Here is a 13,545-nt window from a genome sequence, read left to right on the forward strand (position 1 = left end):
GAAGCCAGCTACAGTCATGGATCTTAAAGTCATAAGGAAAATTAGTTTGCAGAAAGCTGAGCTTCAAAAAAAATGAAGTAAAGAGTTCTGAGTGATTTGTAGAGTTGGGAGAATTATAGAGGCAGCAGATGAATTTGACAGAATGGAGTAATAAGATTTGAAGCCAGAGGAGATTCCAGATTAGGATGTCTCTGACATGGAATATTAGAGTGGGCATATGCACATGTACCACCTTTAAAGCAAAAGGAATTATTGAGTGAATAATTAGGGCAACTGAGGTGGTTGAGGTACACAAATAGTTCAGATTCTTTCATATGAAGTAAGCAGGGCATGGCATATTGTAGGTAGAAATATACATCATTGATATTGGAAGTGAGACTGTATATTTATGAGATGAATGTTGAAGTTTGGATAATTTAGATATTTTAACAGATATTTATTCTATTTGATTATTCTTGATACATTGAGTAGATAATGTAAAAAAGTATGGGTGGGACACAAGAATTTTTGAAAGTTTTGGATGTGGTGCACACATGTCAAGAATATGCCCAGATCTTTGATATAACATGATTTTGACACTGCCTTCTGCATATGCTGTACCCCAGCCATTCTCCAGTTGCAGTTGACCTAGATGCTCCTAGAGAGTTATCAGTGGGTTCAGTCTAATGGATTGTTTAGCTCCTGGCCTGTGAAAACTGTTCTAAAGCTGTATACTCAATGTGTAACGAGTATTGGATATAACCATGATGCCCATCATAATTTTAAAAGATGACTTCTACTACACGATAGAAGAGATGGGGTAATTGCCAGAGCTTCTCTGCGGACTAAATGTTCTTTTCACTACTTTAATTCTTCTAAGTAAAGTGGCAATATTGCATCAATAACGAGAGTTAACAATCAGTTGTTGTCTGGTGACAGTGTTAGTCATTCTTCACTGTGTGGATGCCACACCTTGACCCCTGTTTACATTTTATATTTATTTATTTAAAAATTTATAGTTCACACCTTTGTGGTGATACTGGAGGTGACTCCAGTATGCTGGATGCAGCATTTCTGACCTTGGTTGTGGAAGTATACTCATGGGTACTAGCAGTCTCACCATTGTTGAAGATGCAGTCAGAGGATTTGGTTATTACAGAACAACTGGACTTTACCAAAAATTCAGTCCATTTGATTCACAAGTGGAATCTGAATACTGGTGTCCTCAGTGTTTTAGATTCTCATGTAGCAGTCCTAACTGCCATACTTCGGAATGGGCTTGCATTTAGGGATTGTTACCATCAGTATACTACCTGGCATATGGGTTCCTGTGTCAAACCTCAGGAATCCAAAACCTGGGCATTTTTTTATCCAATGTATAGATACCAAATTAAAAATATATATATTTAGAATCTCTATTTTAGTTAAAAATTGTACGTTATACTTGAAATTGTGCCTTATACTTGAAAACTTATGATAAATGCTCAGACCTAAGTAATATCATAACATAGCTGAGCTATTTTTTGAATTTAGAAAGTTTTAAATTATTTCAGTTTCATAATTAATAGTATTAGACAGGAATTATTTATATTTGTTATTTTTTGAGTTGACAGAGTTCAAAATACTTAGCATTAGCCTGCTTCATTAACTTTAGTTCATTAAGATATGTACATTTTTATTTCTTCAGAACTATCTCATAAAATTATAAGATAGTTCTGTGTGATATTGTACTTAATGGTTTTTGATTTTACTTTTTGATTTTTTACATAATGTTGTATGATTTGCATTGTGCATGATAATGATTTAATGGTTTAAAAATTAGTTATATATTTAAACAATTTCCTAGCATAAATTTTAATTAATTTTGTTAAGGCTGTAAAGGAATTCATATCAGTTGTGAATGAACTGCAGCTGCATAACAATGGCGGCTCAATGTCATGGAGTACAGCTGTAAAATTTATGATGGCCAGAAAATTTGATGTGTGTAGAGCAGTAACTTTGTACGAGGCACATGAGGTAAGAATAATTATATTCTTTTGAAAACTGCAACTGTTGACTTTTATAGCAAAAATTTTTTTTCAGGCAGTAATAGTTTTCTAAAAAAATTGCATTCTAGTTTAAAAATGTATATATTGTAATTAAAATTGAAATTAAACTTAAGGGAGAAATAATAAAGAGTGGAAAAGATGGAAAGACATATATTGGTGGATGTGAAGCATATCAAACTGAATGTTGTCAAAAAGACAAGGTAAATTAAGTTAAGAATAGGTTAAGCAGAGTGGAGAAGCCTTGTAAGATGCAAATACAATGGAATCAATCATTAGGTGTGTTTGGCTGGGGGGGGGGGGAGAACTATATAAGAATTAGGGAATTGCAGGAGAAATACATTCATCATAATTTAGAATATATTAATTAAAAGGCTAATATGACCAGATTACAAACCAATTATAAATATAAACTGGTGCCCCTTGATAATGAGAAAAGTTGAATATCATAAAATATCGCCTTAATAATAGCAAAAATGAACTATAACATGAGCAATATATGAAAAAAAATTAATTAAAACAATACAATAATTGACTTCTATCACATTGGAAACACTGCATTTCAAACATTGAAAAAACAATATATCAGCACAACTGACCAAAACTGTAACCAAAATTAATCAGCATGTCAGTGCATTAGATTTGTATGAAGGCAAACTTATCAGAAAAAATGCCTTAGGTATTGTGAAATTTGATATTTGTAAAATAATAAGAGAAGTTTACCTCAATATAATACTCAATGTCTACTGCACATAGACCACCTTCAAATAAAGTTCTGTTGACTCCGGTGGATGATTAAACAACAACTAATGCACGTCCATGACCAGGCTGTTGGGTGCGTAAATACGTAAAGTGGGCGATATCGCCCCATGGGAGCCGTTTGAATTATCCATGGGGTGTTAGGCATGAAAGGGGTGACAGGGGGGCAGATGGAGCACCATCAATGATTGGCCTTTATAAGAGTTTTATGGCTTATTTAAAAAATGCTGTGCCAAATATTATTACTGTTCATTGTGTCATTCACCGTCAGCATTTACGTGCGAAAAAAACTTGGTGATCAACTGCACAATTCTCTACAAACTGTTATTACTGCTATAAACAAAATTAAAGCACATTCTTTGAATGATTGTATATTTCGAAAGCTTTGTGATCAAAACAGTGTAGATTTTGAACGATTGCTACTTCACTCTGAGGTTCGGTGGCTATCAAAAGGCAACTGTCTCAACAGATTTTATGAACTCTTTGATACTGTTGTCAAAGTTTTTGAAGATAGGAAAAATGACCTCAAGAAAATGAAAACTGATATTGCTTATCTTGCAGATTTATTTGCTAGATTCAACTCAGTTTTGGATTAAGGCAAAAACTCAAATTTAAGCATTTATTTCAAAATTAAAGCTTTTTATGTGCAACGTAGGATGAAACAAATTGTATCAATTTCCAAATATGTTGGAAATAGAGAAAAAAGAAAAAATAGCTGATGAAACTCTACTAACTTTTTGTAATCATCTAGAAATGTTACACAGAGATATGCAGAAAAGGTTCGATCTCCTTAATTTGAAAATTCCACTTTGGATTATAAATCCTTTTTTAAATAATGACGATGGTGAACGTTTTGTAGAAGAATTGATTGTGTTACAAAATGAAGTTGAACTGAAGCCAAAACTTCAAAATTCATATCAGGAATTTTGGTTACAAAAGAAAATCCCTGCATTGTGGGGAATTGTAAAAAAACATTATCCTGCATTGTGGGGAATTGTAAAAAAATTACTTATTTCTTTTCCAACATCATATTTAGTCGAAACCGGTTTCAGTGCTCTATCTCAATTGCTGAAAAAACAAAGAAATTGTCTGGATATTGTTAAATGTGGCGATTTACGACTTCTACTTACAGATATTAAACCTAATATTGATAAGCTAATAAATCTCCAACTTGTCCATCGCATTAAATATTAAAATATATATATATATATTTTTTTACTATTTCCATTAATATTATGACTTATTTATGTAATTAACTTTAATTTAAGTGACTATAACTGACTTTATTTATGTAGTTGTAATTTTTTACGAAGAAGGAATAAAATGCAGTAAATAGTTTTCTTTATAATTCACACACATACATGCAGGGCTGCATTTATGTTTTTGGAGGCAAACAGATAAATATTCATTTCAGTTATTTAGCTTCACTTTATATTGGTGGGCTAAAAAAAAGCCCTGGCGGAGGGCTTTTTTTTTTGGGGGGGGGGACGGTGATCCAAAAAAGTTTGAGAAGCACTGCTCTACAGCAATTAAAACGAAAAAATCGAAAATCGTACATTACAGTAAAAAATAATTAAAAATCAATCTAATGCAATTAAAAATTGCTGACCGGGCTAGCCGGGTGGGTAAAGTGCCTGCCTGGCAACCCAAAGGTTGCGGGTTCGATTCCCGCCTCGGGCTTGGATCAAAGTACTGCAAAAACCTTGGGAGGTGCAATATGGCCACAGAAGCCTATGCGCCAACAACTACCAAAAAAAAAAAAAAAAAATTTAAAAATTAAATAAATTAATTAAAAGAAATTTAACGAAAAAATTGCAAAATGATTTTCCTTCCTGAAGCTGACAACTCTTTTCAACCGTGTGTCGTGATCACAGGAACGAAAATTACTGAATAGGAGTGAGCATGAAACTCGAATAGGGATTATTTGTCTTTGTGCATGCGCTTTTACACACACGAATCAGAGATTAGAAATAGCCGGCGAACATTAACAGAATTCTCATGTAATTTAATTTCGACAGTTTTTGCAATTAATAGTCTGGTATAATGTATAAATACAGCGCAAGCGCATCAGAAATACATAGCTATATCTGAATAAATCAGAATATTAGTAAAACGGCATCGTTTTACTAATATTCATTCAAGTTATATCGCTTTCTAGTCTGGTATAAGTATGTTGGACACTAAGTATTTTGGCTTTGTTAAATAAAAAAGTATGTTTTTTGTTAACGGCATGAAAGGCTAATTTTGACGCTGCTGAATGAGAAGCATGAACTGAGGCCGCGAGTTGATTAACATGAAAATTCAGAGGAAAATGCATAGAACCTTGGTACAGTGAGTTGATATCACTGCAAGAAATGTTGTCGAGGTCATTCATTTGTGTTGCGAATGAGGAAAGGATAGAGTGATTTTTCAGTATAGCGTCTAATTTCCGTATTGGTCTGGCCACAATTTTAAATTCGGTATCTTTAAAGAATCTGTTAAGCTGTTTGTGCCACTGTTCAACATATAGGATAGAAATAAAGTATTTTTAATATTACGATTGTTGGTTGATGTAGTATTTTGTATCCTATCCCTAGCTTGTACCCTAATTCGGTTTATTGTAGCAAGGGGATAACTCCTGTTTAAGAATCTGCTGGTTAATATTTGTATTTCTGAGCCCAAAGCAGATTCCGTCGTTGAATATTTATAGGCATTTAGAAATTGATTAAAGATAATAGATCTCTTGTAGGAAAACGGGTGATAGCTGTTATAATGTAGAAACATGCCAGTGTTTGTAGGTTTACGATAGATGTTAAATTGATTTTATTCCAGTCCGGAGTAAGCGTGAAATTTAGAAAATTTAATGACTTTGTATCCATACCCTCCCTTTCCAATCTAAATTTGAGTCTAGAGTGAATATTATTAAATGAATGTAAAATGTCTTGGATAGTACTACTATTGGTAATAACTAGAACATTGTCTAAATATCTCCCACAGTATATGATACGGGGTAGAAAAGGCGTCAAATGTATATGCTCAATCGAGAGATATACCTCCAATATTAAGCCACTCAAGCTCAATCCCATCGGCAAACCAAAAATTTGTCTGTATACTTTGTCTTTAAAGGTGATATAGTTGGCCTCAACTAAGAGTTTAGTTAAGTGAAAAATTTCTTTAATAGGAAGCTTCGTATAATTAATCGGTATAGAATTATTATTTAACATATCCCAAATAATATCTAATGTGTATTCAACGTTTACATTCGTATATAACGAGGTAACATCTAGTGAGAATAAATTATCATTATTGCCAAGTCTACAATCCTTAAGGTAAAAAATGTATTGTTAGTTCTTAATCCCAAATTGTATCACCTGTCTAAAGGGTTTTATAATGCTATATACATGTGTGACCAAGGATGAAAATGCCGAGTTTCTGTAGGAAACAATAGGCTGAATAGGAAATCGGTCTTGTGTAATTTTACCTGACCAAAAAGTGCAGTAATATTGTACGTTCTGACCTTCAATTCCTTTAACTGAGCCATAGTAATGTAGTCATTTTTTTGATACGTGGTTAACGTTTTATTTTATTGATTGACCAAATTGGTAAATAGTGCCGGGTCTACTTCAAGATAAGTGGAAGTATCTGAAACAACTGAATCTAACTTATTAATATAATCATGTTTATCGAGTATTACAACTGTTTTATTTTACAAATATTGATATCAACGTAGAATGTATTGAGCATTACAGCTCTGGTTCATACTGTGAAATTTAATATAAAATATTTCTTTCAACAAGTGACCAAACTCGAGAGTTTAAAACCAAGACTTTAATAAAATAAATAATAATTATATAATATATAAATAAAATAAATCTGCTGCCATTGTCAATCCACTGCAGGATGTGGAGGCCTTCTGAAGAAGTCATGTCAAGGGAAATGGACAATAATCTGCCATGTTGGTCCTGTATGGGTTGGCAGATAAACCATATTTAGCAGTCAGGAGCTTGAATCCCAGTCTACTCAAAGAGCGTGTGCTTTTGAACTCCCACTCCTGACCATTCGGCTACAAAATAGCCAAGTGGTCAGGAGTGGGAGTGCATTATTATACATATAATATATAATAATGATTTCATAATGATTATAAATGAAACAGTTGAGTAAGTGTTAAAATGCAAATAAAAATTAAAATTGATAGATATGTATGGAAAAGTACTTTTAATCTGGCTTTGTTAACTTTTATTGCATTTGTTAACTTTTATTGCATATTATATAAGGTGTGCCACCTTATACAATAAAAAATTATAAAATAGCAGCTGGAAGGATTCACAGCGCAGAGTCAAACTGCCAATGATAGATGGTTAATTAAGAAATGAAAATATATGAAAAACATTAATTCAAATAGTAACTCCCAGCATTTTTTGTGGCTGTTGTAGAAACCAGATAGGTGGCAGTGTGAGCAGTGGTGCTTTGTATTTCAGCCCAACTACTACCATTTACAATAATTAAAATTAAACTTAAGGGAAGAATAATAAAGAATAAAAGGTAAAAAAGGTAAAAGGTAAAATATGGGGCTCAATAGCCACTCTATTTTAATTTTTTTTTCACATGTTTCTCACGTTTTAGTTGGTTTGTGGTATCTTTTAAGGTGATATTTTATGATATTCAATTTTTTCAGTATTGAGGGAAAACCAGCTTAAATTTATTTATGAATGTGTGTAATCTGGGCATATTAGCCTTTTAATTAATATATTCTGAATTATCAGGTATGTATTCCTTCTACAGCATGCTTAATTTAGTTTTCTCCACTTCCACATCAAATATCTTTATTGTTTCTATTTTATAGTACTTGTTTCCATTGTATTTGTATCTTATGAGGCTTACTCACTTTGTTAGACTATTCTTAACTTAATTTACATTTCATTTGTATACAGGGTGCCCACAAACTTCCTCTATAAAATGAAAACATTTTTGTGCGAATAGGGGTTATTCAAGTTTTTATTCACCAACTGCAAATTTTTATTTACCAACCTGAAAATATACACACTGCAGTAGGTGGCAGCATGATTGCAAAATTGTAATCATGGTGGAATTTATCAACAAAATTCCATCATCTTGGTTTTGACAAGATGATGTTCGGTGCTCTACAACCTTGACAGCTTCAACTTTTGACAAAATCAATAGACAGCTCTGTACAAGCTGTAACTTGTATGGCTTCACCTTCAGATGGTGAACTTGTTGCACATTATTGATTTTGATACATTGAGCTCACAACTGGTACATATAGATTTCCCTGGGATTCACATAAAACTTCCTTGAAACAGCTTCACTATGCCCTCACTGATTTTTGCTCATCCTCCACCTTGTCTGGAAACTACACAAACAGGCATCCTTTATCCTGCACTGTTGCAGAACTGACTTTCTACTCATTGGCTCCTTAAACTATGTTAATTAAAACATAAAAAAAATGACATGCAGCAGTGGTGGCATAAATAAAAATAAATAAATTGCAGCCATTATCAACCCACTGCAGGATGGAAGCCTCCTCAACAATTCATGCTGAGGGAAATGGACCATAATCTGCCACGCTGGTCCAGTGCGGGTTGGCAGATCGACCGTATTTAGCAGTCAGGGGCTTGAACCCCTGGTATACTCAAAGAGCGTGTGCCACTGCACTCCCGCTCCTGACCACTCGGCTACGGAGCTGTAGCACATTGAACCAAAGTATACACCGTGTCTTTTTGGGGTCTCTTTTGTCTTATCTTCAAGTGGGCTATCTTCCCTGCAGCCCACTACTTATAACCCCCTGCATTCTGACCAACCTACTTGTCTGTGTCCTTTACCTAATAATACCCCCCCCCATGCCTGTTCAGGAAACTCAGGTGACCCTAGCGGGGGCTAGCCAGAGTGATAGTCCTACTGCCTGGCTCACCTCCCTGTGGTGACGGCAGGCAATGTGGGTCCCACTAGGGGCCCCCTGTGGGCAAATATCCAGAAGAACAACACACTACACTACACAAACCACAAATTAGATGCATTTCTGGCATTCACAGAGTTCTGTTTTCTTCTTGAGAGTATTGATGATGCCGTTGTAGGAAACCACTGGTGGTGCCTTACCCTCAACATTATGCCATTATCTGCCTTCTTGGAGTTGATAGATTTCTCTATGATTACAATTTTGTGATTATACCACCATCTACTATAATGTGCATACTTTTGATGTTGAAAATATGCACACTATAAAAAAAAGTGTAAAGTTGGTGATTAAAACTTGAAGGTACCCTCTATCACAGGAAGTGATTTCAGGTGGTAGAGGTTTGTATCATGTTCTATTCACACGGTAACATTTTAGTTTTGTAAAGGTTTGTGGACATTCTATATATATCAGTGTGTGTGTGTGGGATATCAGTTTTTAAAATAGGATATATATACAGTAAAGCATTGATAATCCGAACTAATTCGGATCAGGGGTAGTTTTGACTTCTGATTTGTTTGGATTTTTGAACTCATCAAAAATACTGTTCTGGTGACTAAAAAAAAGGTTTAGCAAGTTTCAAAATAAAAACACTAAGTTGTACTTAAGTATTTTTATTCATAGGTAAAAAAACAAATGGAACTTTCAGCCACAATAACACATATTTGTAGAAATATGTGTTAATTTGAAAATAATTACTTATTTTTTGCTGCACCATTTTCGAACTTCGTTTCTTTGCTGCTGGATCTCTCATTCTTTTCAGCAAGAATAGTTGAGTTGGACAGCATTCAGTTTGTTGCTTGTACCAAGCCATTACAGTCTCTAGCTTGGCGAATGCCTCAGCATGCATAGGCCCAGTGTTGACGTCATTTTCTTTGTTGTCGTCTTCATCCATATCATTTTCAGGAGCTCCAGTTTCTTTTACATTCACAGTTTCTTTTCATTTAAAACAGGAAACTCTGTAGCATCAATATCATTTTCCAGCCACACCCTTTCATCATTGCAATCTTCAAACCCAGGGATTGGCTGAAACAAGTTGATCATTTCATTCAGTATTTGTCCCTCATCTCCTTCAGTTTAATTCTGCTTGTCTCCTATGGCCTATTCTGTAATAGGCCACAGTTTTTTCCAAGCATTTTTTTAAATTCTGCACAGTGAGTAATTCCCACGTGTCAGCTAACATGCTTTCTTTAGATGGAACTTTTTTGCAAAAGCTAGAATGCTTTCTTTGTTGTTTTCTGCTAAAAGTAAACGATGCAAGACTTGTTTTTGTAGATTGTCTTCAATTTTTCAATGACTCCCTTGTCCATCAGTTGGAGGAGTGAAGTAACGTTTGCTGGAAGAAATAGCATCTTGAATCCATCATATATTTCGTTTAATGTTTCCATTGAAGGATGTGATAGCATGATATCTAGAATAAGCAAGACCTTGCCTCTTTTGCCTTCTCATTCACGATACTTTTTGACATTTGGGATAAAATCATTGGTAAACCAGGCGCCTCCGTAGCCAGGTGGGAAGGAGCAGCAGTGCCTAGCACACGCTTCTTGATTAGACCGGGGTTCGAGCCCGTCACCACCAAATACGGAGGATGCGGGAAGGTCAGGGAATGACCACCGCATATCCCGGAGCAATATGGCCTTAGTTGCTAATGCTCCTAACATCCAAATAACAAACAAACAAACATTGGTAAACCAATTGGTAAGCACTTCTGAGTTCGTCCATGCAATTTTTTGCATTTTATAACTCACTGGAAGGCAGAAAAATGTTTAAAACAATGAGGTTTCTTTGATTTTCCTATCAACATCAATGGCAAAGCATGAATCCCATTGGCATTAGCACAAACCATAGTTGTAATTTGCTCTTTACTCACTTTAAACCCGGGAGCATCTGTTTTGTGGCGAGATGCAAGAGATTTTCGAGGCAGTGACTTCCAGTTTATTCCAGTCTGTCAACATTGTATACATCATCTTTGGAATATCCTTCACTTTCCACAAGATGATAAACTTTATTTTTAAATGATTCTGCTGCAACAAAATCACAAGATAAAATTTCCACTTCAATGTGAAGTTCTCTAATGCTGTGCCTTGATTTAAAGGTTTTTAGCCAGCATGTACTGGATTTAAAATCTGAGGGACTGCCTAATTCTTTGTTAAAATCCAGCACCTTTTCACACAACGAAGTTCCAGATATGAGTTCTCCTAAATTTCATCTCTGTGTGTGAACCACAAATATATGGCATCTTCAAGGGATGGGTCATTAGCTGTTCTCATAGTTTTTTTTTTTTTTTTTTTTTTTTGCACCATCATCTGAATCAAGTTTTGATGCAAACTTTAAAATTCTTTCCTTGTTTTTAATATCTGTTATGGTTGACTTTCCAACCTTGTAAAATTTTGATAATGAAGACCTGCTTTCTCCCTTTGAAAGTCTGTTTAAAATCTCAATCTTCGATTCAATTATTATTTTAATTTCTGCTTCCTTTTAAAAGAAGAGGAAGAAGATGCCATAACTACAGTAAAATAAAACTCTATTATAAATTCTGTTCAGAATCTTCTCTTCATTCCTATATCTAAACTTCGTAAATTTTTTACTCCATATCACGCGCATGTATCGTGTTAGTTGCAATTTTGCCGTGCTGTATTCTTTGTTCTTGATTGACACATTTTTTTTCTTACTATTTTAGATTTTACAACCCAAAAAAAATAAAAAATGTCAGTGTACAGAAATATCAATTACAAAGTGTGTTGAATAGCAGATTACAAAGTGTTATGTTTAGTTAGTACTGCATGTATATTAATTAAGCTATGAGAAGTTTAAATTTATTTTTCTTTTGCTAACCCGTGGATAATATTCCTTCAATTTTCGCTTATTAGAATTGCCATTTATTAAAATCAAAATTCAATTCGCAAACATGATCACAATAACCGCCGCTTACTGTAATTATTTTATGGCACCAGCATAAAAAAAATAAATAAATGGTGGCCGTTCAGATTTTTGATGCTCTACTGTATGTATATAATACAGCAGGCCCCGTTATAACGTGGTTCCGCTTTACGCTGATTCGCTACAACGCTGTTCTTATAACCCATATCTGACTATACCGCTGTCACAGATCACTATAACGCTCTTTTACAGATTGCATTTTTGGCATATTTAACAAAATCGTTTCATTTGATGGAGTCGATAGCTTGAAAATGAATAGCAAAACAAAATTAAAACGTTTCCTACGGCGACTTGAGAAATTTTCCCACGCTCAGTGAAATTTTCTCGCGCGCTAATTTAATTGCATTACAGTGACTTGTTACGTAGTTCCGAGATCAACATTTTAAAAAATGATCAAGTGTATTGCTTGTAATATTTGCATTATATGCATTTATCCGAAGTCTAGTCATCAATCAGTACAGTATTAGACATCGTGCGTAACGGACAGTTTACTCGAACATTGTATCATAATTAATGCAACCAATGCAGTTACATTTTCGAAGAGTTAATAATGGCCAATAAGAATGAAAAAGCAACAATGTCTGGGTGCAGTACGAAGACTATAAATGTAAGAAAAATACTACTGAATTTGAAAATTAAATTAGACGTTTTGAAGCAAATCGATTCCAGTCAAAGACAAGCAGATGTGTGCCATAATTTAGGACTTGCAAGTTTAACTGTAAGAACAATTATAAAAAAATAAAGAATTAATTTTAGCAGTGGGAAAGATAGCTGTTCCACTGCCAGCAACTAGGACTAGGTTGGCTATTAGGATTGAAATGGAAAGACTAACTAATTTTATTGAAGATAATATCCAATGCAGAATTCAGTTAAGTTAAATATTATTAAAAAAAAAAAAAAAGAGAGAAAGAGATTAGCCAATATGATGATCTGAAGAAAACTCACCTAAAAAAAAAAAAAAAAAAATCTTGGACCATTTAAAACTGGTAAGGGCTGGTTGAATAGATTTAAAATCCAGGGAGAAGCCGCAAGTGCAGAAGGAGCCGAAACTTTCAAAAAAGAACTTGTTAAAATTATTGAAGAGGGATATTATGTGTTAAACTGTACTTCTCAACAAGTTTTTAACATAGATGAAGCAGGACTTTTGTGGAAACGAATGCCTAAAAGAAGTTTCACATTGAAAGAATAAAAAAACATGCCAGGTTTGAAAGTGGCGAAGGATCGGTTGACTTTATTGTTGGGTGGTAATTAAACTGTGGGGGATTTAAAATTAATACCCTTTTAGTTTATTTGGAAGAGGGCCAAAGTTCAACCCAAAATTCGGGTTGAACTTTGGAAAATCAGCCCTATTAAATTAAATCAATTTTGATCAATTAAATTCATGATTTTAATTGGAATTTTAAGTTTAATTTTGATACATAAGTAGTTACCACAAAATTATATACATATGTAATGCAGAATATTTTATATGTATAAATATTTGAATATTAAATATTTTGACCGACATTTGTGCATCTTTTCACTACCGTTTATTACTGATTAGGAAATATCCTATGGCACCGACCGCAACTCACAAATACATATGTTACCTTATGGGAATGCGGCGCTCGCTTAGCACGGATTCACTTAGCGCTCTGTTTTTCCGGAACGAATTATCAGCGTTAAGCGGGAGTCACCTGTAGTTTAAATGCATATATAAAAGGTTTATTTGAATTCTTACCATTCACAATGCATTTTATCATGGAATCCTGATAAAAGTTCTGCAGTTATTAACAGATAAAACATACTTCCTGATTGGTAGTAGTGTTCAGTTCGATTTGTTACGTGTGCATACACTAGCACCAGTGGGTACAATGGACTGTAACTGAAAGA

At 34.1% G+C, this 13,545-nt stretch overlaps 1 protein-coding gene across 1 annotated transcript in view; it reads left to right on the top strand.

The window, feature by feature from the left end:
- Window positions 1–13,545, top strand: part of LOC150091611 (tyrosine-protein phosphatase non-receptor type 9-like) — a 182,627-nt gene that overhangs the window by 44,217 nt on the left and 124,865 nt on the right. The window contains exon 3 of the mRNA XM_090384926.1: window positions 1,852–1,995. Coding sequence (XP_090241052.1) covers window positions 1,852–1,995 — 144 coding nt within the window. The remainder of the gene's footprint in view (window positions 1–1,851; window positions 1,996–13,545) is intronic.

Source organism: Mastigoproctus giganteus, chromosome 1, assembly GCF_048544385.1.
Source record: "Mastigoproctus giganteus isolate SK-2022 chromosome 1, ASM4854438v1, whole genome shotgun sequence".
NCBI classification, from domain to species: domain Eukaryota; kingdom Metazoa; phylum Arthropoda; class Arachnida; order Uropygi; family Thelyphonidae; genus Mastigoproctus; species Mastigoproctus giganteus.